Raw genomic sequence first — 27,610 nt, 5'->3', positions numbered from 1 at the left:
GTCTGTTCTTTTACCCATTTTAATGAATGTATAAGTTGCATTTTGAAATGAAGTTTTTATTATTTAGTTCTCATGTTTAGCATGTAAGGTTAGTGAAACGATTAGATTAGTCTGTTGTTAATACAAAGACTTTGGCCTATGCAACAAAAAGGTTATGCTCCTTGTCTCCATGACAACATTTTTAACAGGCGATAAACTAAAGGAAGATTCTTACCAAAGCTCATAACAAGTTACTATTATTTAAAACGTTATTATTATTAGTCATTATTCAAAAGACAACCAACCAAATCACAACCAATTTAGTGAATCTGCTTTCAATCCACAGAGAAAGAAAACATTCCGATTGAGGACTGTTTTCTTCACTCACGGTAACAGGATCTGTCAGTAGGTTGCCTTTGTCTCTTTGTCACGGTGCTCAGCTGGTGTTAAGCTGGTAATAAGTACAAGGAAGTATTTCCAAAGTTTATTTCCATAAGATTCAAAGTCCAAATGACAGTCCACTCCTGACACACCTGTGTTCTTCTCTGTAATGGGAATTTGCCAAACTATAGCTATGCACTACTGACATCTGCTCTTTTTTCGATTGAGCTGGTTGTTTTCTTGTTTGTTTTATGTGGAATCTTTGTTGATAGTACCTGATTTCTGATGGAACTAAGATCATTCAACAACCAAGTCCATCCAACTCCAGGTAAGAGAGTATATGTAATGAGAGCTAATGTGATACATATATAAGCATAAGGGTGACAGAGATTATTTACGCTCCGGTTAGCTAGCAATTTGTCCTGAGTACAAGAAAGAGCTGTACAAGCTTTCTTTTACAGCTGAATAACTGGAAAATCTTACGCTATTACAAGACATCATTTTGGAGACCGTATATTTTACAGTTTCTTAACTGTATGTCATTAAATTATGTAATTTCTATACCAACTTGTTTGAGCTAAACATGTTTCTTACTGTAAAATGCACTGATAATAATCAATGTACATAATAATAACCAAACATTTTGAATAAAATCTAAACAAATGTCAGTAGGTAAATTCTGAGAATGCCTTTTCCATAAATTAAGACAAGGAGATTAAAATGTGTAAATAATCATACTATTTAGTATTTACTAACAACTTTTATTTTATTTTATTTATTTTTTTTACAATTATATGGTGAGGTAATTAATGAGTTAATAGCTTTTTACTGTTGCTTTTTCATGTTCTTTAATTATTACAAGTACTAACTGTTACTGATTAAACTGTAATAGTGTAAATTTAACAGCGTATGTTACATTTGTTGATGTATGTGCTTTACAATGTTCAGTCTATGTTATTTTGGAAGCGTTAAGGAGAACTGGCAGGGATATATAGGTCATGGCTATGTATAGAAAGGTAGTGCATATAATATTTTCAGAGCTGATGGGAAAATGCTGCTCCAGTTTGTTCTCGGCCCTATTTTTTAACACAGACATTATTGTAGTTGACTGTAATGTCTCCCAGTACAGTCAAACATCAGTATTATAATTTTCTTGCCATATATCATTTTAACATACCAACTTTTGTAATTGTTATTACTCTGAAATGCATCTGTTTTCTCTGAACACCAACAGACTACCCTAGTCCTTATGGTTCCCAGCATTCATTGAGGTTACGGACAGTTCCAGCTCAAGATACCAGTGCGGTTCGGTTTGACTGGGCCTCCCCTCCTGAAGATCCTGAAGATGCTGAAGACTCTAATGAGCCTCGAAATCTCCGCGAGCTGCCGCTGCACATGGGCCTGAAGAGAGCAGTATGGTATACATGAATTATCTCATTCCATAATTGTACCAGGGTCAACTAAAATTCCGAATTGAAGAAAAACAATTCTTTCTCTGTCTTAAAGGGATAGTTCACCCAAAAATGAAATTTCTGTCATTCTGTCAACCTCATGTCATGACCTTTTTTTTATGAAATCCGGGAGGGAGAGATGAAATTGTTGAACATAGTCATAAAAAATATCTAAATTTGTGCTCCAAAGATGAACAAAGGTTTTACGGGTGTGGAATGACATGAGGATGAGTAATTAATGACAGAAATTTTATTTTTGGGTGAACTAACCCTTTAATACTAGCTCTCAAAAGTTTCAAACAGAATTATCCTCTGAAACTTTTAGTTGTAGAAAGTTTAATCGTAATATGGCTCGTTTTTCTCTCACTTTCTTCCAGGCAGGTGCAACAGATGAGAGTTCCAGTTGTTTCTACCTCTTGGAACATCAAACAATCACAGACATTTCGCCGTTTCTGTGAGGTTGCCAAATATGTCCTCACATGTTTTATTCTGTGGAAAAGGGGAATCCAAAGGATAGGAGGTGAAATATAAAACAAACTAAAATAGTTAACATAAATGAGAAATGCTGCTCTCATTAGAACATACATGTCTTTTCTCAGAAAAATGATAAGTAAATCATTTACATTTTAACATTTAGCAGACGCTTTTATCCAAAGTGGCTTACAAATGAGAAGAGCAATAGAAGCAATCAAACCAACAATAGGGCAAAATAGGCCCTGCCAAGAGAGCATTACAATAGTCCAGTCTGAATAGAACAAGAACTTGGGAAAGAAGTTGCGTAGCATGCTCCGATAGGAAGGATCTGATCCTGCTAATGTTATATAGGGCAAATCTGCAGGACTGGGCAGTTCTAGCAATGTGGTCTGTGAAGTTCAACTGATCATTAATCACAACTCCAAGCTTTTTGGCTGTCCTGGATGTTTTGGTCGACAAACCTAGCTGAATGGAGAGTGTTGGGTTGGCCGGGACCACAAGCAGGTCTGTCTTCGCAAGTTTTAGTAAAAGGTGGTGGTCGTTCATCTAGCAAGAAATGTCTGTCAGGCAGGCTGAGATAAAAACAGCGTCAGATCCTCTGATTGGAATGAGAGCGAGAGTTGTGTCATCAGCATAGCTGTGATAGGAAAAAACAATCATCTGGTCATTTAAGGAAATATGCCAAGAACAAGATATAAGTCTAATGGAGATGAACAAGTTCATTAAAAATAAACTTTGTATTCAAAAATAATTTCCTTTCCTTTCTTTTATTCACTTGTTTTCTTGTAGGTCACTTTGGTGGAGGAGTCCAATCCTACTTCCTGTTCCTGAGATTTCTTGTGATTCTCAACTTCCTGTCCTCCTTGTTAATCGCAGCATTTGTCCTCATTCCCAGCATTGTGTTTCGCTCCATGAACTCCATGTCTAACTCCACTACCCCTACAGTCAATCTAACCGGTAGGAACACAATCTCCACTGATAAAAAATATTTTATGGTGAAGTAAATACTACAGAAAAAAACAAATGTAATTTCTACATGAAAAAGTAAGAATAATAATAAATAATAATAATAAACCTAAATAAATTCTATATTAGCACTCAATTCAAGCTTGTAGAAATTAGTGTAAATATTAACATTATAAAGTTAAGTAAAACTATTCAACTTTTCTGATACATGATATATCATTGATACATGTGTTCCCATCATGCACTGGACCTTGAATAATTAATGAGGTTGATTTTTTTAACTGTTTTACAGCTGTATTTACGCTGTTTTAACATTGCTTTGTGGTTATGTTTAGTAACTTGCCATTTTGTGACATTTGGAGTTCATTTTCTACTCAGAATGGCACATTCGTACTCAAAAACGAGCCATGAAATGTTAAAGTCATTGTGTCCTCAAAGTCATTGAGGTCTTTGTGTTCAGGTGCTTTGTTACTTATGTAGATATGTTGTCTATACACAATATCTATTGTATTATTTACTTAGATGTTTCTAAACCAGTTTAATTCAGTGTTATATTGTTTGAGTAAAATGTATTGTAAAGGGAACTTCAGCAAAGTAGAAATTACTCAACCATTTTACCCTATGGCCAATTAAAATTGCTTATTTTATTTATTATTTTTTCTTAAATTAGTAAAGTAGAGTTTTCTTAATTCCATATATGAAATGTACTTAAAAACTATGTGTGCTAAATCTTGCAAAAGAAAAATTAAGTAAATTTTACTTTTTTTTTCAGTATGGTATAATAACCAGGGCCCGTATTTATCAAGCCTCTGAGAATTACTCACAAAAACGCTGCTAAGAATTGACTTAAGAGTAAAAAAAATTCTTGGCTTAAAGCTGTGCTTAAAAGTTAGTTATTAAGCATCACAATTGTAATTTAAGTGAAGTGTACTAAATCTCTAAATCTAAAGTGTCAGTCTAGGAGATGATTCACGACACTTTGCTGTACCACAAACAGGATTTTGGATGATGACATAGGCATGGACTAATCACTGAATAGATTTCCTTATTTAAGAATATTCTCAGAAAAATTCACATTGAATGGTGAAATTCCTAAGAGGAGTTTACATTCAACACACATTTGTCAATAAAGAATTTTCAAGAGAATACATTATGATTTACACATTGGAAATGAAGGATAAACACGTTTTCCACCTTGTTTTAATTGCAATTTTTAAACCGGTGTGCTGTTAATGGATCTGCCTATATGTAGCCTAGATTTTACGAAATAATCAGCCACCATGGATTCCAAAATAAAACTGAACTGGCGCAAGGATGAAGCGGTACACGTCGTCCACCATTTCAAAAACATTCTTGCTCAAATGCTGAGGTCATCAACTTTGTCCTGCAAAGTTTATTTCCAACCTCCTTCAGCACACCTGTGATTTTCAAGCAGTCCTGAGGAAGAGCTTGATTGGCCGGTCTGTGGACAGTAGGTCCCCAGGAGCTTAAGCATTTGTTGCTTTGGTTAATAATTCATTATTATAGCTAATCCTTTCAAAGAAAACCTTAGATCACATTAGAAACAGTTTGACTATTTTAATAATGTTAAAGGGATTAAATTTGGTCTTTTCTTTCCTCCTTGTTCTGAGCCTATGTTTCCGTTTGCTGGAATTCCCCCAATGCCAATTTTACTAATCTCATACTCCTAATATTATTGAATTCAGGGTAAAACACTATCAGGAAATAACCCTCTTTGTTGAAATAGTATTCAAATTAAATACAATGAACTGGTTTCAATTTAGTTCATTTTAATAGTATTTTTTAAATCTGCAATAAAATGTTCTTATTATTTTGTTTGCAACAGGTATAGATATATGCTTGCAGTATGATCCAAAACCTCATACCCTGATGGTGTTCTTCACATACTTTCTGGACCTGGTCTCAGGAACGGTATGGACGCACTCAATGAATACTTTTCTAAATGGGGCATTTGTGACCTAATGCTTAGAGAGTCAGACTGTTAACCCAAAGGTTGTTGGTTCGATTCTCAATACCAGCAAGAAATGACTTGAGGTGCCCTTGGGCAAGCCACCTATAACCCCCAGTCGCTCCCCGGGTGCCACAGCAAAATGGTTACTCTGGGTGTATGTGTGTGTGTGTTCATTACTCACTAATGTGTGTGCACTAACTTGGATGGGTTAAATGCAGAGAACAAATTCCAAGTATGGGTTGCCATACTTGGCCTTCACGCTTCACTTTACTTAAATAATTTAAAGCATCTCCTTTCTATTGTAATACATTTTAGAATGTAATTTATTCCTGTGATGCAAAGCTTTTCAGCATCATTACTCCAGTCTTCAGTGTCACATGATCCTTCAGAAATCATTATAATATGCTGATTTGGTGTGACAATTAGTAACAAATAGAAAATAATCCCTGTATATTTAGTCTTTCACATTTGAGATCTTATTTTTTATTATTGTGAACCTAATGATCTTCGATCATGTCTTCCTTCAGGGGTTTATGGAGTATTCATACCTGTTTTACGGCTACTATAATAATTCAATGATTGAGAGTAAAGGCTTCTCTTACAACATCCCTCTGGCCTATCTGTTGACAGCAGCCTTCTACTTCCTCTTCTGCTTCATTTGTATGATTATTAGGTAAGTCTTGTCAGCTTTGTCACAATTTTCTACCAACATATTAATAGAACATTGCTGAAGTATCATGTTGAAATCCCTGATTGACCAACAGAATGGGCGGCACGGCTCGTGTTGCTGTAGTGACGGGTGGAGGAACAGCAGGGGGTTACAGTATACTGGTGTTTACAGGATGGGATCACGGCCTCCAAGGAGGCCGCGCAACAAAACTTAAACAAAACAATTTTCGCTATCGGTTACAGGTCTGTGTATTGGAAAACAAGTTTGAAATTAAATGCTTTCTTATATATTGTTTAACAATACAGTGAGTAATTGTGTAGGAGCGGGTTTCTTTTGGAAAATAAGTATTTAAAAGGAAACCGCTAGTGGAGAGTATTATGTTTTTTGTTTTTTTCATGTTTCTCAATGTGTCTTTCTCCCTCAGGTGGATCTAGAAGAGGAAAGACTTAAAAAAAAGGCTGCCTCCCTGACTTTGTGCCAAACAGTCTCTCTCTATGCGCTCCGTGTTGTCCTTAACATAGTTGTCTTAATACTCATTGGTGCAACTTTCTATGGCATTGCTCAGGCAACTCAATTCAGCCAGGTTAGCTGAAGCTAAAAAAACCCTCACCAAAACCAGTTACTAAAACTAAAAGTTCACATTAAAACTTACATAAGTCTCATAATGCTTTGGGCCAGTAAATCTTGATTGACACATTGTGATTTAGAGATTAATTTGTCTAGTGCTGCGTCTGAAATCAAATACTTGTCTACTATAGAGTATGTGAAAAACTGCATACCAACAGAGTATTATGTCTCATTACATATATTCGAAAAACAGTACATGAATAGATGACCTAATACCTCCGCAGAGGTTGTGAAGTGAGCATTCGATGGATACTTTACTATCCCATGAGGCCATAGAAGAGGAGTTTTGAATGGCAGTAAAGCGACTAACACTATAGGTCACATGCAGAGCTGGGTTGTAACTGATTATATGTAATCCTGGAATCAGATTCCTAAAATTACACTTGTAATTGGATTATATTACATTTTAAAATACTCGTAATCAGACCATATGAGATCATATGAGTACTTCACAAAATATTCACAAAATGGCAGTAAATTATTTTTCTGTTATTGACAGCAAATTCAATGATTCTCCCTAATTCTCCTAATTTAACCTTTTAAATTAAATCTAAAAAAGCTTATATCTTAATTATGTGTTCGGAAAGTATTTCAGTTTTGTGGAATTGCACACAAAAGAAGTAGTAGTTTACCACTAGTTAGGCAGCTATAATTACATGGAAAATTGAGAGGCCACACAGCATAAACAAGTAAAATATTTTTTAGTAAGTATTTTATTTATTTATTTATTTTTTTTATTTAACATTTTTTAGATAAAATTATTTATTAGCTATTCAGCTATTCAGTTCCTACACAAACAGCAGTTTGAGAAAGCCTAACATATGTTTAATGAACTTTACGTTGTTGATAACAAAAGAGTGGAATGACTTCTTTCTCTTTGGATTTTTAAATCAATATTCTACAAGATTATTCTATTCAAATTAATGCGATAAATGAGTTAAGTCAAAAGTAATCGAAAAGTAATCAGATTACATTACCTAAAAATGTGTAATGTAATAGATTACATTACTAAATACAATTTTCATCATGAAATATGTATTTAGGAATGGATTACAGTTCGTAAGTAATCTACCCTGCACTGGTCACATGACAGTGACAACATGGCAGATGAAGTACGTCTGAATTTCATTCATACTACACACATTCATGCTCTATAGAATGCATATTTTTTAACAGTCGCAAAGCAAGTTTCACACCAATTGTAGTACCTACTACACAGCATTTCGGACGCAGCATAGGTCTATTTTTTTCCTTAGAGGAATTTTTAATGATATACAAGTAGGATTATAAAAGTAATGCAAAAATCTATATTTTTTATGTATTTATTTATTTGGTTGGTTGAGGTTCTGATTACCTTGTTGGGCTTTATTTTTTGACAATTAATTGATTAAAATCTCTCTTTCTTTTAGTCTGAACAAACAACAGGCTTTAAGGGGCTGCTGTTACAATACTTACCCTCCATGGTCATAACAGCAAGCAATTTTGTGGTGCCTTTACTGTGTGACAAGATTGCATTACTGGAAAAGTATTCTCCCAGTACCACCGTCATCCTGGCCTTGCTGCGGTTAGATCAACACTCACACCAACACAGAATAGAGATATCAAAGAGAACAGACAACAGAACGATGAAAAGCAGCACTTGTTTAGCCTTGGTTAAAACCTCATTGAGAGCTCTTAGCCTGCAGTTTCTTTTGTGACCCTCATTAAATAGCTTTTAAAATGAATCATTTCAAATGAAGCACCATTATTTTCTCTAAATACTCACACATTGTTCATTCATCCACTGCTCTGTTTGATTTGTCTTTGTCATTATTCTTTTAGAGACTCTTATGCTTGCTCAAATTTACTGATTCTCTCCATTTGTCATTGTAGAGCGGTTTTCCTGCGTTTGGTGAGTTTGGGTGTTTTGCTGTACACTCTATGGGAACAAATTACCTGTAAGGGAGAAATCAACAGCGAAAAATGTACACCCTGCAAATATTATTACGACGAATATAAGGTAAACAACGAAAGATATGCACTCATTTATAATTTGGTCAGATACACTACCGTTCAAGAGTTTGGGGTCGCTTTTTAACAAGTGTAATGTAATTTATTCCTGTGATGACAAAAAAAAAAAAATCTTACTGATCCCAAACTTTTAAACAGATTGATGTCTTACTGTTTAATGCCCAAGGATTTACAAAATGTGGCTTCTTTTTTTTTTTTTTACTTTCAATCCCTCTTTCACAACCATATAGTGCTGGGAGACACGAGTTGGACAGGAAATGTATAAACTGACTCTTTTTGACTTCCTGATTACCATCGCTACACTAATCCTTGTAGAATTCCCACGCAGGTCTGTTTGTGTGTGTGTGTGTGTGTGTGTGTTAGGTCACAGATTTATATATATATATAAATGTGTATCTATAACTTATTTTTGCCATCTTCAGGATTGTGGTGGATCATTGCTCATGTAAACCGGCTCGGTGGGTGGGACGGCAAGAGTTTCTGGTTGCCCCAAATGTTCTTGCTCTAGTTTACAGTCAAACAGTGGTTTGGACTGGAGCTCTTTTCTGTCCATTGCTGCCATTCATCAACACCATCAAATTCATCCTCTTTTATTACTGCAAAAAGGTACCATGGCATGAGCACAACTTTCTCAGAAACATTCATGCAATTGATTGCAATTTCTCATTTTGTCCATGTTTGCTTGTGTCAGATAACTCTCTTCCAGAACTGTCAACCAGCAACAAGAAACTTCCGATCCACCACCTCCAACTTCTTCTTCCTGTTGGTTCTGCTCTTTGGATGGATGTTGGCCAGCGTGGTTCTCCTTTACAGCATGGCTAAGTGAGTGAGGCCTGCCACGCTCCATGTTGTTTTTAATGACAGAAAGAGAATATTAATGTATAATCATGTAAATATAATGTTTTTTGTTTTGTTTTTTGGTAGGATCCATCCATCTTATGGCTGTGGGCCTTTCCGCTTTTACCCAACAATGTGGGAGGTTGTACCAGAAAGTGTCAAAATGCTAAACAGCACCAGTGTAGAATTCCTGTTATATGTTGGATCCCAGAATTTCTCTATACCACTCTTCATCTTCTCCTGGTCAGTATAAACAGGATTTCTTATGGTTTCATGGAACATTTTACTCAACATGCCTTTAGTCAGTTTACTTTAATGAGTTTAAAATCACTCATTTATATTGATAAATAATTGTAAAAAAGAGAGGACTGCTTATGATGTAATTGTTGATGAAAATGTGATAAACATGTCCATTTATGTATTACATGTGTTTGGTATTTAATACACAGTGTTCTCATGTGCTATGTGAGCGCTTTAGCATCTGTCCATGGGAAAAGTGTAGCACTCCTGAAGTCTCAGTGTAAGCTGGTAAGTGCTTGATTATTAGTAATTCAAATCTGCAGAGAATGGTTACGCATATTTAAAGTGCGTAACGTGTAATTGTATAATACAATAATATTTATTTACAATAAGTTCACTTGGTATACCTTGTGTTTGAGGTCTGAATATAATGTAGATAACACTGAAAGCAAAGATAAAATAATATAACATTTAAAATAAGGGGTGTGATCTCCTAAGACTTTCTTCTTTTCAGTTTTACCTCTGGAACCATTATTAATCCATCCTTTAATCCGTATTTATCTGGGTTTAACAGGAACAGCATGACAAGCAATTCCTGGTCCGACAAATTGAGGAGATTAATGCCACAATGCAGAAGGAACAACGTGAACCAGAGCAGCCCCAGAGAGAGACTGAGCCCTTCTACCACACGGCAACACGGTGGAATCAACATGACAATTATGCATTTGACCCCGATGAAGACCCGAGGCCATATTAAGACTTTGATAAAGTGCAGTGTATGCTGGAATTCTGAAAATTGTGCACTTTATTAGTTTACAGAAATACAACCAATGATAGTTTTAGTACAGTTAAAAGGTTTGGGGTCAGTAAGATTTTTTTGAAAAGAAATTAATACTTATATTTAGCAAGGATGCATTAAATTGATCAAAAGTGACAGTAAAGACATTAATAATGTTGCAAAAGATTTCTGTTTAAATGCTTTTCATCAAAAAAAAAAAAAAAAAAAACTTTAATAATAAGAAATGTTTCTTGAGCACCAAATGATTTCTGAAAGATCATGTGACACTGAATACTGGAGTAATTATGCTGAAAATTCAGCTTTGCCATCACAGAAATAAATAACATTTTAAAATATATTCAAATAGAAAAAAAATATTTAAAATTGTAATACTATTTCACAATACTACTGTTTTACTGTATATTTGATCAAATTAATACAGCCTTGGTGAACATAAGATACTTTCAAAATCATTTTAAAATCTTACTAACCCCATACCATTGAAATGTAGTGTAGAAATGTTTATATGTATACAAAATATTCATGTTTATGAGGAAATGTACTCATTGGATAATGATGGGTAATGTAAGTGTACCTCCTTAACCATAAAATTCTAATTATTTTTTTACTCAAGTCTTTGTTAATTTTGTATTCCATTCTTTTTCAAACCATGAAAACACAGAAAAAATAAGTACCTCTATTCAAACTGCTTCTATTTTGAAAAATGTAAATATCAGTATAAAATGCTGAGCGTTATGAGGACTACAAACATATTCCTCACATGAGAAAGTATTTCATTATACAGAATTTAATCTCTGGTAAACAAAAGGCCTTCTTTGAGGGATTTCTTTTTTAGATGCGCCCTCGTGTGGTAGTCTACACGTAGTTACAAGACTGTCCACTGCGTCACGCATATTTTACGTGTGACGTAGTGCACACTACGGCAACTTACTTCCGGTGTTTGCAAAGCTTGCTTTCCACAGCATTCAGTTGGTGTATTTTTTTTCGAAAACTATTTAAATGTGTGTTAAGGTTAGAAACGGATCTGACATTTACCGATGAGATTCACTTACGAGTTTAAATGTCGTTGCGTAGTTAGTCGACGAGGCTATTTGTTTCGAGACATAAAATGAGCTGTTTCCGCATTTTTTGGCTCTTGTTTGTGCCCTGACAAACTCGCTACGAATCCACAATTATATTTGTCTGTTTGGCTGTTCTCATAAGTATTTCACAATGAACATTTTGCCCAAAAAGAGCTGGCATGTGCGCAATAAGGACAACGTTGCGCGCGTGCGCCGCGACGAGGCTCGTGCAGCAGAGGAAGAACGCGAGATTCAAAAGCGAGTGGAACGCGCAGAGCAAGAGGTAACCATAGCAACCCAGCATCCTTCCACTGTTTCTAGGTTAATTTACTACATTCTCAGCCCCTCCGGAAAAAAATAAATTATATATATATATATATATATATATATATATATAAAACAGATTTTGTTGGTTTAGCATTTATCATAAATATAATAAATGATTAAATGCTGTTTCTATTCTGTCTACGTTGCTATGTACATTTTATGCTGAATGTCTGTCCCATAATCCCTCAGGCTCGAACCGAGTATTTGAGAAAGAAATCTCGAGCCGCCCTTCAGCAGACAGGGGAATGGACTGAGGATGGAGAGGCGGCGGAGACAAGCCGAGGAGCCAGAGAGATAGAACACCTAAATCTTTTTCCACTAGAGGACTCATCTGAAAAGAAAGGAAATGCAGAATACCTCAAAGAGAAGAAGGAAGAGAAGGTGTGAAAAAAAGATTAAACACATCCTTCCAGTTTTAATGTTTTTTTTTTTTTTCGTTAATTTGTTTTAAAGTAACAATGAAATCAAAATGGACAATTCTTAACTTTTTATAGAATATTTCAGTATTTATTATAAATGATTTATCCATGCATCCAATCATATTTTACAAAATTCATATGCCCTCATATTATTCAATCAAAATAACTTCCCCTCCCTCTTCTATATAACAACCCACAGCAATCCATTTCATGTCAGCATTAATATACTTTCCATTTTGCCATTGTGACAGTCTATTTAAAATAGTAAATTTTAAACATGTTTTTGTGATATTTTATTCTAGGAGAAGCAAGAACGTGCTATTGGGATTTTAGTGTCTCTAGGTCCCGCTCCTGGAACAGAAGCCACTCCCTGGTACCTGAAAGATGGAAAAGACAGAGAGGAAGAGAGAGACAAAAAAGAGAAAGGCAAAAACAAGCAAAGAAGCATAACTGAAGAAGAAAGAGAAAAGAAAGACAGGAAGCTGAAAGACAGTTTGGATCCCCTTAAAGAAATGAAGAAAGCACTGGCAGTGAAGGACAGAAAGGAGAAAAAGCATAAGAAGAAGGAGAAGAAAGACAGAGGAGAGAAGAGGGGTGGAGAGAGGTGCGAAATAATTTTTCTATTTCTGTCAAAACCAATAAAGCATCTTGCCTGACTACACAACAGTTTAGTCATACTTCACAAGTCGCTATGATCACTGAGCCATTTCTTAAAAGTGAAAATGTGACCGTGAGTATTTGCAGCATGCAAGAATTTGATGTATACATGTTTGTACTTTCTACTGTTCCAAAGTTTTGGACTTTTTTTTTTTTTTTTTTTGGTTTGTTTTGTTTTTGAAAGATGTCTATTATGCTCACCATAGCTGCAGTTATTTAATCAAAAATACAAATTAAACAGTAATGTTGTTAAATATTACAATTTTAAAAGACTTTATAATGTCTTTTAAAATGTAATTAGTTCCTTTAATGGCAAAGCTGAATTGTTGCAGCCATTACTCCAGCCTTCAGTGTCACATGATCCTTCAAAAATCATTCTAATATGCTGATATTAAAATATTGCTGCCCGAGAAACATTTCTTATTATTATCAATGTTGAAAACAGTTTTGCTGCTTAATATTTTTGCAGGATCCTTTATTGAATCAAATGAACAGCATTTATTTGAAACCAAAGTCTTTGTTAACATTATAAATGTCTTCACTGCCACTTTCGATCAATTTAACATGTCCTTGTTGACTAAAAGTATTACTTTTGCCAAAACTTTTGAACGGTAATGTAAATGCATTTATAATTAGTATGTTTTTGCTTTCAAATATTTTCCTGATGTCATTTTCCAGTTTTTTTTTTTTCTGTAGTGTATTGCAGTCTAGAATAAATGGATATTAAAAAAAAAACAAATGAGGAAATATTACTTAAATTACACTCTGAAAATCGTTTCCCTTGCAAACTAGTTCACGTACAGGGCATGAGTAGGCTGCTCTAGTAACATCTTGTTGAATCCTTTTGTCAGTGCTTTCATCCTGAAATTATTTCTTTTACTCACAACAGTTCAATTGAGAGGTTAAGGGCTGAACGATTGCAGAGAGAAGCGGAGGAGAGGAAAAGGACACAGGCTTTACTGGAACAGAGGAGTGGAGGCGGGAAAGAAAAAGAGCTCGAGCGAGAGATGGGGGATCGAGACAGACCATACAACAGCGCCTACTTTCCCGAATTGGCACGGAAAAGGCAAAGGAGAGACAGAGATCAGTTTGGCTTTTATTAGCTAACAAAGGCTTTAATTCATTAAGTATAGAATTTGCAGAACTGTTTTGTGATCGGACAAGAAATTAGCCACATGCAAAGTGTGAAAACCATTTAAAATGACTGATTGCTACCTAAAAGCCATCGATCTGGGCCTCTGCATCACTTTTATTGGCTTCAGATGACTTGGTAAAAAATGGACAAACAGGAAAACTTACTGTTTGCCTGTATTTGTGCTGTCAGCACAAGAGCAAATAAGCTGTTGTAAAAATGTCGTCTTTTGATTTGTAAGACCTTCATCAGTTGATTTCCTGTAAAAATATGAGGCATCAGCATTAAAACATGGACAAGCCATTATTGTGAGACAGACTAAGAACATCTCTTTGTTGCTAATACTGGAGTCCATAAAATATTTTGTTCCTGTCATGTAAATACTTCATTACACCCTAGTATTGCATAGCTGGACTAAACGACCAAAAGTCTGGTCCATATTTCTGCTTATTCTGGCATTATTACTGTTTGACCCTAATGTAAAGCGTTTATTTATTTATTTTTTTTACGTGGCAGTTAAAGGGTTAGTTCACCCAAAAATGAAAATTCTGTAATTTATTGCTTTCCCTCATGCCGTTCCACACCCGTAAGACCTTTGTTAACCTTCGGAACACAAATTAAGATATTTTTGTTGAAATCCGATGGCTCCGGGAGGCCTGAATAGGGAGCAATGACACTTCCTCTCTCAAGATCCATTATTGTACTAAAAACATATTTAAATCAGTTCATGCGAGTACAGTGATTCAATATTAATATTATAAAGCGAGGAGAATATTTTTGGTGCAACAAAAAAAACCCGACTTATTTAGTGATGGCCGATTTCAAAACACTGCTTCATGAAGCATCGGAGCATAATGAATCAGTATATCGAATCATGAATCGGATCGTGTGTCAAACTGCCAACGGCTGAAATCATGTGACTTTGGCGCTCCGAACAGCAGATTCGATACACTGGTTCATAACGCTCCGAAGCTTCCTGAAGCAGTGTTTTGAAATCGGCCATCACTAAATAAGTCGTTTTTTTTTTTGTAAATATTCTCGATGCTTTATAATATTAATATTGAACCACTGTACTCACATGAACTGATTTAAATATGTTTTTAGTACAATAATGGATCTTGAGAGAGGAAGTGACATTGCTCCCTATGCAGGCCTCACTGAGCCATCGGATTTCAACAAAAATATCTTAATTTGTGTTCCGAAGATTAACGAAGGTCTTACGGGTGTAAAATGACATGAGGATGAATAATAAATTACATTATTTTCATTTTTGGGTGAACTAACCCTTTAAGGGCAGGTTTATCTGAGATAGATTAATATCCATGATAATATATTGTTGTGAAAAAATGGGGTAGCAGTCTCTGTGATCAGTTGTACAGAAAATGCATGGAACTATAGTGGAAAATGTACAGTACAGAAAATAATGAACAAAGCAGAATATAGAGATTTGTGCAATATGCATCAGACAGTCACATACTGTGGGAATGACATCTTAAGCTGACACTAAAATTAGAATTACATACCAAAAGAAATACTTAAATTATGCCTTTTGTCTCAATTCTTTATCCTTTGCAGTTTATGATCTCAACAGTAATTATGATTTCACTGAGCGTTTTTGTGGGACAAAAATAATAAAGAATATAAATTTATGCTTGGAGGATGAGATTATAAAATTAGCTTTAATTGGTATTTAAAGGCATCTTTGTGGTGAAAATATTTGGCCTTTTTCACAGACAGACAGGGGTTTGCATGTTATTAACTTGAATTTCAATGGCACGGTCCGTGCACCTGTCCTCCCAAACGGATCATGTCACTGCTCCTTGGAGGTGGTCCGATTTAGGGGGATTTTGATGCAATGATACCCAAGGCCAAGACACGGGGGCGTTGACGTTCTCTCCTTTCTCATAAACAAACGCTTTGTTGGCCGGCAGCAGGTACCTGAGTGAAGGGCATCGCGTATTCGTTTGATTGCGAGGCAACGTCTACCTACGAAAATCGCCGCGAGGCGCGCGCAGCTCCACAGAGATCATAATAGCGCAAGCTCGATTGCGTCTGACGTAGAGGGGCTTCTTGGAAGAAAACATAGCTGGACCACTTACATGATACTGACACGGTATATAGGATAGGATATATAACCAATAGAATGACTTCACTGGTATTTTCTGCCCGTTTTCGACCGTTGGGACTCGATGAGGACGGAATAGTAACAGCGCGTTGCTGAGGATGCGGATCGCGGGATTAGGCTGACACAAAAGAGCGTTCACACTGTGTTTAATTGCGGATTAAAGGAGAGCATCAGCCTTGCACAACAAGGAGACGTTTCTTTATTAGCGGGGAGCCAGACGCGCGGCCGGGAACATTGACAACATCGCTCGGATGGTGGTGCCGTGGACCGCGCGACTATGTCACTACAGTGCTGGGTGATTGTTCTGGTCGGGCTGATGTCGTACTTCAACCCGGAGAGAGCACTGGGAGCCCCGCAGAAGGAAGGTGAGCGGTGTCGTTTAGATGGCATGATGTTATTGATGCGCTCGAGGGGGGAGGAGGCGATGAGACGCTATGTGAATAATGGAAATCTGACAGTCTGAGGAGAGTATGTTAAATTTCTGGAAGGGGGTGACGCTCATTAAATATTATTTCATCATTCTTTCATATCTATTATTTCTCTATATATCTAAGAAATAGGCTATATGTTAGAAAGTTGCATATTGGCACCATAAATGCGTCCATTTATTGAGCCCGGTCATCATGCACTGGTGATAATAGAGGTGTCTGGCTGTTATTCTGGTACGCATGTATGATTTTTCATTGTGGGCCTGCAAAACCTCTGTCCTCTATGTAATTTTACCTGTGGGCCCGAGGTAAATCCTATTTTACATAGCGCGATTTTTTCCTGAATCATCATCTGTCCCTGTTGTAGCTAATGTTCGCAGAAATGCATAATCCGGGGTTTATTATTAGGTGTTATATGTTTTATTCCGCGCATGATTTTAGTACCATCATGAACACAAATGTGCCTACAGGCCCGCGTGTTTATTTGTGTGCTCTCATGCAGTAGGCTATGTGTAACCATATGGTCTAAAGGGAATTGCGCACAGGTCCGTGTCTGGCCACTGTTTTTCGAACAATAAAAGGTTACCAGATGAATAATAACACCCTTCATGTTTTCATGTACACCTACCTGCATATTAGCCTATATCTTTTCATAGTTCAAGTGGACGAACACCGCGGGGTGATTCTCGAATGCAGAACGTGTGCCTATTGTTAATTGAAAGCATGGCAATTGTGGTGATGGTTGATTTTTTTTAAATGTACATTAATGGGATGTTTTTTTATTTTTTTTTATTTATGTTTTAAATTTTTTTAGCAGCACACAATAAGGTTAGTGTGTTCTGACATAATGTGATATTTAGAAATTATAAAGCTGTATGATATAGGCTCTGTAAAACGAGAGCAAGTCAGGAACCTGATGTGAGAGTGGCTCAATTAAGTTAACATGTTTTAATTATAAATTAATGTTTATAATATTTATTTGTGAATAATTATTATAATAATCATCACATTCATTATATATTATTTTATAAATATATTTATTATGTTTTTGCTGATGTTGTTAATAATAAAAATATATACTGTTTATCATTGAGAAAAGATGATGAAAAGCAGGATTTAATGATATTTAGGTTTCTGTTCTTTTTCTGGAAAAGTGTCTAAAATGAGCACAACCTCAAATGACCTGCAGTTTTCAGACAACAGACCTTAATGACTGCTTAGTGCTCGGACTCTTCTTAAACAGCTTTAAACAGCCTCAGCCGAGACCTTGCTGTCAGTCCTGATGTGCCCAAAAATGTCTTTGTGGTTCCTATGCTATTTTAGGAAAACCATGGCCCACCACTTCTAAAAGTTACATCACTGTTCTCAAATGATTAAGAAATGATAGCATTATTATCCTCGATATTTTCAGTAATAGTTTCAGTTCAAACATAATTTATTATATGAAATTATTTATTTTGTGATTTGCTTAATGATGAGCTATAGTAAAAGGGAGATGTAGATTCTCCAGCAATGACGTGTGCTATAACATTGATGAATAAATGATGAGGTTTCAAGTCAGTTGAATACATGATACAAGTTATTTTAGTTTAGTGGATATTCATTCTTAGCATCTGGATAATCACGATACCAAAGGTATTTAACTTCCTTGCCCTCCTCCCCACCTTCTCTTCTCCACAGATGGCTCTCCTAAAACAAACGGGCAAATTGAGGTACAAAATCAAGTATGGCACCTTTCCTTCTGACCCAGCAACCCTCCAGATACAAGAATCTTTTTCAATGATCCAGTCCCTTCCCTAAAAAAAGGCCCTTCCCCCAAACAAAACTCCAAATACCCTCCCTTCTTCTTCAATAGTGACGAGTACAAGGAATGTCTTGTATGATGACTCTCTGGTTTCTCTCCTTTGCTTTCCTTAAACCTTAAATCTCAAACCCCACCCTAAACCCAATATGAAGGTGATCTACTCTGAGTTCCTCTGCTTTTCTCTGTACTTTCACCCTTTGTGCAATGAAAACTCTTCATTGGATTCCTGTGCTATGTTCTGAATGTAACGCTGCCCTTTTCAATTTTTCCCTGTTAGGAAAATATACAAGCTATCTATCTATCTATCTATCTATCTATCTATCTATCTATCTATCTATCTATCTATCTATCTATCTATCTATCTATCTATCTATCTATCTATCTATCTATCTATCTATCTATCTATCTATCTATCTATCTATCTATCTATCTATCTATCTATCTATCTATCTATCTATCATCTAACTATTTATCTATAGATCAGTCCCTTAGTATTTGTCAGGATGTATATGTAAAACTCTACCCTCTTTTTTCCTTAGTTTCTGTGTCCCGGGATGGCTCTCTCTCTCCGCCCCCTTATGTGATTATTCTCATCTCCTGCTCTGGGCTGGTCTCGTTTGTTCTGTTGCTTCTCACCTGCCTTTGCTGCAAAAGAGGAGGCGTGGGATTCAATGTAAGTCTCTTTAGTGTGGGGATTATACTTGTGGGTTTTACGTGAGTTTTGCATAATGTGGGTGTTACTGATATGAATCAGCATGAAACATATGTTTGCTTGTTCTTCTGATGTTTGTTACATTTCTTTTTTACATATTCCCACCTCCACCTTTCTCTTTCAGGAGTTTGATAATGCTGAAGGGGAAGAATGCTCCGGGGCATCCAGCCCTGTTCCTGAGGACAGTTTGTCCTCCTGTCCATCACTACCCGAGGTCTACACTCTCCCACTGCGGGATAAGAACTGCCCCATCCTACCGAATGGCACAGGTAAACCCACTAGCTACAGGCAATATGTACATCTGGCTCCATAACCTGTTCCTTCCTAAGTTACAAGGTTAAAAACAGCAAACTCCTTAACACGCTCCTGTTGTATCCCACAGATGGCTCTCAGTGTTTCCGAAGGCACACTCTCAACTATCTGCAGGAGATTGGAAATGGCTGGTTTGGAAAGGTAGACATGTTTAAATGATAAAATTTTTAATCTCAGGAACAGCTTGGACTGTAACTATGATGAAACCTATGGTGGATGTTCAACATATCTAAGAAAACTGAAAAGTGTATTATTATGATTTTATTTGTGTAGTCCTTTAAGTAGGCTGTTTCAGGTAGCGTTGTGGAAAGTACCGACTTCAATACCAAGTCAATACTGAAATTTTAAAAATGTGACACTTTGAGCGCTGTTGAGCGGATTCGGAAACATGTCTGATTGGCATTGTGTTCATGCGCTTATCAGATATGTCTGTGATTGGTTACAATGATCAATGCACGGGAGTGTTTGAAAGCAGACAGAAGTGTTTGAATGAAAGCAGGAGCGGGAGCATTTGAAAGCAGGCGTCTATCAGTGGACCGGTTCGCTGATAGACACCTGCTTTCAAATGCTTTGGTGTGTATCTGTGTAAGCACTTGATGAAGAGCACCATTGATGTCTATTTACAACATGTTTTTGAAGCATTGATCATTGTAGCCAATCACAGAAATATATGTCAACTTGGTATCGAAGTCAGTAATTTCGACAACACTAGTTTCAGGTAAATATAAAACTGAAACGAAGTAATTATTGTGTTTTTTTTATTCATTCAAGTATGGATGTGCACTTGAATTAATGTCGAGGCTTCTGAATCAGTGTGTAATATTCCAAATATCTGTGAAATTGATCATTCTACACAAGCAAGTGTTATATTTTAGATCTTAAACACTTAAAATATGACATTTCAGGCCATGGTCTCATTTTCAGCTGCTCTCTTTCTTAGCTGATGACCAACTATAATTACACTGACCTGAATTTATAGTCTGTTTGACGTGTAGGTCATCCTGGTCTGTATATCCTCACTGCATACATATTTATATAAGGATGTAGGCTTTTTTTAGTTTCATTCTATACACATTCTCTTTTTTCCCCTCTCTTTCATTTGATAATAATGTGCAGATTTGGTGTACCAAACTGTTCTTTTTTTTTTTTGGAGGGGGGTGTAACTGTCTGATCTGTCTCTGTTAGGTAATACTGGCTGAGGTGCTGTGTGACTGCAGCTCCTATCAGGCTGTGGTGAAGGAGCTGAGGGTCAGTGCTAGTCCTCTGGAACAGCGAAAGTTCTTGGCAGAGTCCGAACCGTACAGGTCAGACAAACTGGGTTGCTCTGGCTGCCATTATGTTTTGCTGATTGTTGTTTTTCCTAGGTAATCCAAGTTTTTTCAATGTCATTAGTGGAAATTTTTGCTGCTTTTTATTTTTCCCCAATTATATAACACTTAAATTGCTCACATAAGCTGTGAATTACCTATTTTTATGCCCTTTTATTTGCATTATAATAGCTTGTAATGTTGTTGGTTGCATTTGAACACAGAATACCTCCTCACAATATATATATATATATATATATATATATATATATATATATATATATATATATATATTGGCCCTGGAATGCTACAAAACATAATTAAGTTTTAATTACATTTGCCATCTCTCTTTCTCTTCTTCCTCTCACTATGGTATACCTTATGTTTACAAGAATATTGACAACGCAAGCTAACATTTATTGATTTGTTTTTCACACCTGACAGAAGTCTTCAGCATCCGAATATCCTCCAGTGTTTGGGCCAGTGCAGTGAGAGCATTCCTTTCCTTCTGGTCATGGAGTTTTGTCAACTGGTGAGAACCCAAATCTCAGTAACTGAGACCAATTTTGAAGAAAAATGCAATTACTGCCTTGAACAATGTGTTTGTCTTTTATCGGGAAATACAGTAAATGGGCCTCATTTATGAAACAATGGCACATTGAGTTTAATGGAACAATTTACATAATAATGGATTTATGATGGATTGGATTAGATAGTTCATGGATTTTATTTAAATAATTCTGCACATGTGTCATAAACAAGGCCCACTATGCACTCAAGAGACTGAAATAAATTTAAATATACAGTTTTATAATCATATACAATTTTTGTGCATTTTGTAATCATAAATTGTCTTAGCACAGCATTTTCTGTATCCAACATTGATTTTTTCAAATAATGATTTTCATCATTTTTTGTGTCTGTATCTACAGGGTGACCTGAAGAGGTATTTAAGAGCTCAGAGGAAGTCTGATGGGATGACCCCTGACCTGTTAAACAGAGACCTCTTGAACTTACAACGAATGGCATATGAGATCACCTCAGGTCTCTTGCATCTCCATGAGAACAATTACATTCACAGGTTAGATTGATTAAATCTCTAACCCTACAAATGTTCAGGAACATGTGACTGATATTGATACACAGCATTTGTGAAAAGGGACAAAAGCAAAAAATATGATGACACAGTTGTCTATTTGTCTGTTGTTATTCAGTGATTTGGCACTGAGGAACATCCTCCTCACCTCAGATCTTACTGTTCGGATCGGAGACTATGGCCTCTCGCACAATCAATATAAGGTACTTAAACAATTACTAAACTTCATTGCACTTCAAAGAGACTTAATAGATCAGGCCCTCAATCAATCAGTGTCTTAGGTTTTTTAGTGTAGAGGGTTTTTTTCTGTTCACAATAGAAGATGTTTTTGTTCGTACTCGTAAAATTATTTCATGCATAATGGTTTTAGAACAGCTTAGCTTCTTTTTTGAAACTTATGCAATGTGGTTATCCATATTTTACACAAACAGGAGGATTACTATCTAACCCCAGACAAACTGTGGATACCTCTTCGCTGGATTGCCCCTGAACTTCTGGAGGAGTTTCGTGGGAATCTGATTGTCACTGATCAAACCAAAACCAGCAATGTGTGGTATGAAAAATTATGGACAAATGTATTTCTAAGTGTATTTAAATGAAGAATCCAGTAATAGCACATGATTTTAGGGATTTTGATCATACATACAATACTATTGACTTTGACTTTTTTCCTTCAAATGACAACTGACAGGTCTCTGGGTGTTGTGATATGGGAGCTGTTTGAATTTGGGGCTCAGCCGCACAGACACCTGAGCGATGAAGAGGTTCTCACTTTTGTCATAAGGGAACGACAGATCACTCTGGCTCAACCTCGCCTCAAACTCACTCATGCAGACTATTGGTCAGTATTTTTAATGGCTTTAACTAAATGGAACTATAGCTTTACTTAGGTGTAGAATTCACCTACAAAATGTTTTACACCTAAAGAAATTAAAAGTACTTTCTATTTCATAACTAGTGCAAAAAATACTTTTTTTTAAAGTAAAAAAATATTCAAAAGTCCTTAAAACTAATGTATCTTGAGTGTATTTTGTCTTACTGCTCTGGCAGATTGTTTCTGAATATCTTATATAATGTTGTTCTAAAGTCAATAATAGTCTTATTTATCTTGTTTTAAGATATTTTAACTGTAAAATGATACAAAAATGTTCATTTAAAACAGGATTTGTAATCTAAAGAAAGTCGAGTGTGTATCATGCAATATGTGAAATACTAATGTAAAAACTCTATTTTTGCATATTTCATTAGGTACGAGGTCATGCAGTCATGCTGGCTACCTTCATCTCAGCGGCCAACAGTCAACGAAGTCTTTCTCCTCCTCTCCTCTCTCCTTGCTGCTGAACAGGGAAGCCGAAAGAGTTCTAGAAGGGATGAGGACGAGGAGGATTATGAGGAAGACAGTGGACAAGGAAGGAGAGGAGAGAGTGATGAATCATTTGAAAGACGATGGGATGCACTCCGACCCCCAGCTTTCCAGTCAGCCGCACACAAACTTCATAGGGAACGAGAGTACGGGAGGGAGGATGGCTGCCTCAGAGGAAATGGAAACTCCTACCCTCTTTTGGACCCCGTGGACAATATGATCACTCCTACATCTGAGCTTGACGACATCCTTACCGTAACAGAGACCAGCAAAGGCTTAAACTTTGAATACTTCTGGGAAAAGGCCCATGGCAGGAGAGGCTACAAGCCACTTCCTCCACCTCAGCCAATACCAACACCAAATTCTGGCCACAGGCAAACCTTGGACACACCCACTGTTGTCCCTGTGATCAGCGCTCGCAGCCCTTCACTGGCCAGCGAGTATTACATTCGTCTGGAAGAGCATACTCCCCAGGATAAGTCCCCTAGTCTAGGAAAAGGGCGCTCGTTAAGAACAAATTCAGTGTGTCCTGGAGATCTGGAGCTGGTTGAGCTTCAAACAGGGACTACTGGAAAAGACAGACCAGGATTCAGTCAGCAAGATGGCTTTACAAGAGGCACCTCTCAGACTGTCAGATCCAGTGAGGTAAAGGTTTTGGTTCCAAACACTGGCTTGGTTGAGTTTAGTAAGGAGAGCTGTAACAGAGTGACAGATTATGCTGTTATAGACATTGGAGAAACAAACCAAAAGGCTTTTGGTCCTCAAGCACCCATTCTTCCACCTAAACCTCGTTCAATGTCCATGTCCTCTGGCAGCCATCTACACTCACGTCCCCTGCCTGCTCCTCCACTAGGATACGCAAGAACATATGGTTTAGATGTCTACCCTGGATCCTCGTACCCAACAGGCAAAGTTGAGACCTCTGATTCTTTACTAATGAGTTCACTGTCAAAAGCCAACTTTGACCATTTGGGCTTAAATCGCACTCACCAGAAACTGCCCCCATCTCCATCACTCTCTCCTTCCATTCCACCATCTTCTGGCAGTCAGTCCCTATTTCTCCCACCTCAAACCTGTCCTCCACCTCTCCCTCCCCACTATAGACTCCAAAAGGGTCAAAATTACTCATTGGAGATGCATTCCAGATACAATGCGATGCACTTACAAAGAGACCCATTAAGCTGTGACCATACTGACAAAAAAGAGTATGCTGACAGAGGGATGACACGATCTCAGTCTTTGTATAATTCAAGAGATGGTCCAGATATGTACACTACAGATAATGATCCCTACTCCAGAATGACTCGATCCCAATCCACAATTCCAAAAATTGAAAGAACATCATCCTCTAGCCCAGAGTTCTCAAAGGATGAGGATGATGAAGATGATGATGATGATGATGATGATTCAGCTTTCATGTCACCAGACAGACCCACAACCATTCAGCATACCAACTTGGCTGATGAACCAGACCCGGCAACAACCGAGCTTTTCTCAAGGGGGATGAAGCGAACCCAATCCCGCCTCGCCACCATCCTCCCAGCCATATGGAGGGAAGATGCAGTCATGCAACGAGAGCGAGTTGCAGCTGCTAGGAAATCTCCCATACATTTGTTTCTGACTGAGATCTCCAATGACTCTGTGGACATGAAAGATGGAGAAAGCTCATGGGCACGAGAAAATGATGGAAGGAAAGACAAAGGAATGCGGCGATCCCAGTCTCTTGTCACAGAACTTGACTCATCCTCTCAAACTTGGGCCTCAGACAAAGACTTCCTGCATGGATATGAAGGCAGCGCCAAAAAGAGAGATTTATTCCTTACAGAGATTGAGACATCTGTGTCTGATTGTGAGGATGCATATGATGGTGAAGGTGGTACTCCGGTTTCCAGATTTGGAACTACACCTCATCCTTTTGCACATCACTCAGATTTGCCAGTGTATGTAGAAGCTGAGGAATCTTTCTCATCAGGGATGAAGAAGTCTCATTCCCTGCTCTCTGAAATATCCAATGAGAGTGTTGAACCTGAGCCGAAGACTGGGGAAATGACAAGAGAGGAATTTTTGAAGGAGATTCAGTCTGCTGAAACATTTCTAACTGAAATCATTACAAGGCAACGTAAAAAGGAGGAGAGCGTGTCACCTGCTCCATTGTCTCCTGAGTATGAGTCAATATGCATCGACCCAGAATCGTCTCAGACAATACAGTTTGAATCTGAAAGAGCAAGAGCAGGGAAACCACCAGGTGACACAAAAGAAGCAATTTATGCTCAAGTCACCAAGCGGGCAAAACGGAGTGAAATAAAAGTTGCCATGCGCCCAGAAATTCCAGTACTTCAAATTGCATCTGAGTTACAAAATCTTGAATCAAGTCAGAAATTATCTCCAGTTAGTTGCTTTACACCTGAAATACAGATAGAGAAGAGTTCCCTTATTGATTTTCCTTCCTCAGAAGTAATGCCTAAAAATGGGCCTCTATTGGAGCAGATGTCTCCTGTTATACAAGAGAAACAAGATTCACAAGTGTCACAGAATCAGCATGATCGTATAAGTGAAGGTCCAGTAGAAACCAGGAATATGCACAATAGTAATGGTTCACAGAGTTGTGACAAAATTCAAATCACTGGTGATACGCAGATTAGAATTGGAGATGAAAATGATTTGAAGGTCATGTTTGTTCAGGCAAAAGAGCAAATGCAGAAAAATGATTCCAGTGTTTCACCTGGTATTGATGTGATGACATCAAATGTAACATTTGAAGAATATACACACAATGAGGAACTGTCAGAACATCCAAAACCAAGCCAAAATGAATCAAACTCTCTTGATCTTTCACAAAACAGAAATTCAACAAGTGGCACAAGCTCTACAAAGGCAAGGGAATACAGTTCAGATGTGAGTCAACACTCCCCCTCTGACAACAGACAGAACTTAGAAATGGAGACGTCCTCTAAATCCCTTAAACAAACCACTTTAACTGACAAAGAACCCAGTTCAAGGACAATGTGCAATGACAAAGACACAAAAATAGCAAATGAGAAAATACTTCCAAGTGACACACTCTGTTTGAATGAATCAAGCACAGATGATTTCCATTCGCCTATGGTGCATGAACCCAACTCTGATCAGTCATTGTCCACCATGACCCCCACAGATTCTGCCTTGTCACCTTCAACCTCTAGCTCAATGGACTGCCTCACACCTGGAGACTCCTGGTTGGGTGGAGGAAGCAATGGATGGAGGGCCCTTGGAAATGAAACACCACATCGGGATTCGGCCTACTTCTCAGACAGCGACTTGGAGGGTGGAGAGGGTTTAGGCAGAAGAGGCACCGATGTACTTGGCCCTTCTCGTTCAGGTGGCGTTAGAGCGGTTGAGCGAGGAATATTGATGGGAATTGAGGAAAAGATTGAGGATGAAAGACTACTGGAGCATTTTGAAAAGGAAGTAAAGATAAAACAGGACATGCAGGAATTGTGGGTTTCAAATGATTCATCTGATATAGAGAAGGGTCTCATACAAGGTGCTGTCATCTCAGGTGATTCTCAGAGTGAATGCAATACTGAGTTTATTGCCAGCTTGTTCTCCAATGGAGAGGATGAGCCAAATAAAGGAGTTCCATTTAGCAACAGCTCCCTTAACTTCCAAAACTCATCTCTAGTTAAAAATAGTGAGCTGGTCATTTCTCACACATTTTCAAAAGAAAGAATGCTTCATGATTCAGGTGCTATTGATCTCACACTGCTTGCCCATATAGTCTCAGAGCCTCAAAAACCCATTTCTGGACCAGTTTGTCAAGAAGAACTCATTGAACATTGCTCATATTTGGAAACAGCCAAGTATAAAGAAACACGTTGTACGTCACCTGATTTCCCAACTGGTGAACAGCCATCAGACAAAAGTAAATCTAGGTTATCACGGTTTTACAGCTTACAGTCTGATTATTCTAAATGCACCAGCAGCCCTGAGATAAACATAAAGCTCAGCAATGATGATACCAAATGCGGCCTGACCCAGTTCATCTGGTCTGAGACAAACCCTGAAGGACGTACAGGAGGGGAAAGGGGTGAGCTTGAAATCCAAGACACAGATGCGAATGAACTAGGCTTGAGAAACCTCTCGTATTCAGAAGAGAGTGAGGAAGAGCAGGCAAAAGAGCGGTCTGAAAGTCAGCTAGCTGTAGGGGAACTCTGTTTTACTATCAAGGAATCCTCACAAAATGCTGCAGAGGAAAAAGTCAGCAGTATGGAGCTCTCAAAAGATAAACGTTCTGAAGAATTCGGCAGAGGTGCCTCAATGGGTCTTGAACTGAAGGAGAAGGAGTTGTGGAGTGCCCTCGAGGAAGATTATGCAACGGTGGAGACTGTGAGAGGGGAATTCAATTGCCAGACATTTCAGCAGGGAGAACTTCACCTTTGGCCTGTGGAAAATGACCAGTGGGCTGCAGCCGAAGATCGGACA

General features: G+C 37.4%; 2 protein-coding genes across 3 annotated transcripts; both read left to right on the top strand.

Moving 5' to 3' along the window:
* Positions 1 to 382: 382 nt before the first annotated feature.
* On the top strand, positions 383 to 10,990 carry tmc4 (transmembrane channel-like 4). 2 transcript variants are annotated; one of them, XM_067406267.1, is made up of 16 exons: positions 383 to 688; positions 1,595 to 1,778; positions 2,189 to 2,265; positions 3,075 to 3,242; positions 5,098 to 5,183; positions 5,751 to 5,896; positions 5,988 to 6,135; positions 6,318 to 6,476; positions 7,930 to 8,084; positions 8,393 to 8,519; positions 8,761 to 8,858; positions 8,953 to 9,136; positions 9,222 to 9,352; positions 9,455 to 9,610; positions 9,817 to 9,895; positions 10,182 to 10,990. In XM_067406267.1, exons 1-16 carry the CDS (start codon positions 646 to 648, stop codon positions 10,362 to 10,364), a joined length of 2,124 nt encoding a protein of 707 aa, XP_067262368.1. In that variant the 5' UTR covers positions 383 to 645; the 3' UTR covers positions 10,365 to 10,990. The 2 variants fall into 2 exon arrangements, with proteins under 2 accessions (XP_067262368.1, XP_067262359.1); XM_067406258.1 differs by having other exon boundaries at positions 385 to 688; positions 2,189 to 2,331; positions 10,182 to 10,989.
* A 339-nt stretch (positions 10,991 to 11,329) lies between these two features.
* leng1 (leukocyte receptor cluster (LRC) member 1) lies at positions 11,330 to 14,476 on the top strand. Its single transcript, XM_067406292.1, has 4 exons — positions 11,330 to 11,750; positions 11,984 to 12,175; positions 12,516 to 12,817; positions 13,760 to 14,476. Exons 1-4 carry the CDS (start codon positions 11,619 to 11,621, stop codon positions 13,971 to 13,973), a joined length of 840 nt encoding a protein of 279 aa, XP_067262393.1. The 5' UTR covers positions 11,330 to 11,618; the 3' UTR covers positions 13,974 to 14,476.
* Positions 14,477 to 27,610: the final 13,134 nt, after the last annotated feature.

Source organism: Chanodichthys erythropterus, chromosome 2, assembly GCF_024489055.1.
Source record: "Chanodichthys erythropterus isolate Z2021 chromosome 2, ASM2448905v1, whole genome shotgun sequence".
In the NCBI taxonomy this organism is placed as follows: Eukaryota; Metazoa; Chordata; class Actinopteri; order Cypriniformes; family Xenocyprididae; genus Chanodichthys; species Chanodichthys erythropterus.
The sequence above is the reverse complement of the archived record's forward strand: the minus strand, read 5'-3'. Positions and strand labels throughout refer to the sequence as shown.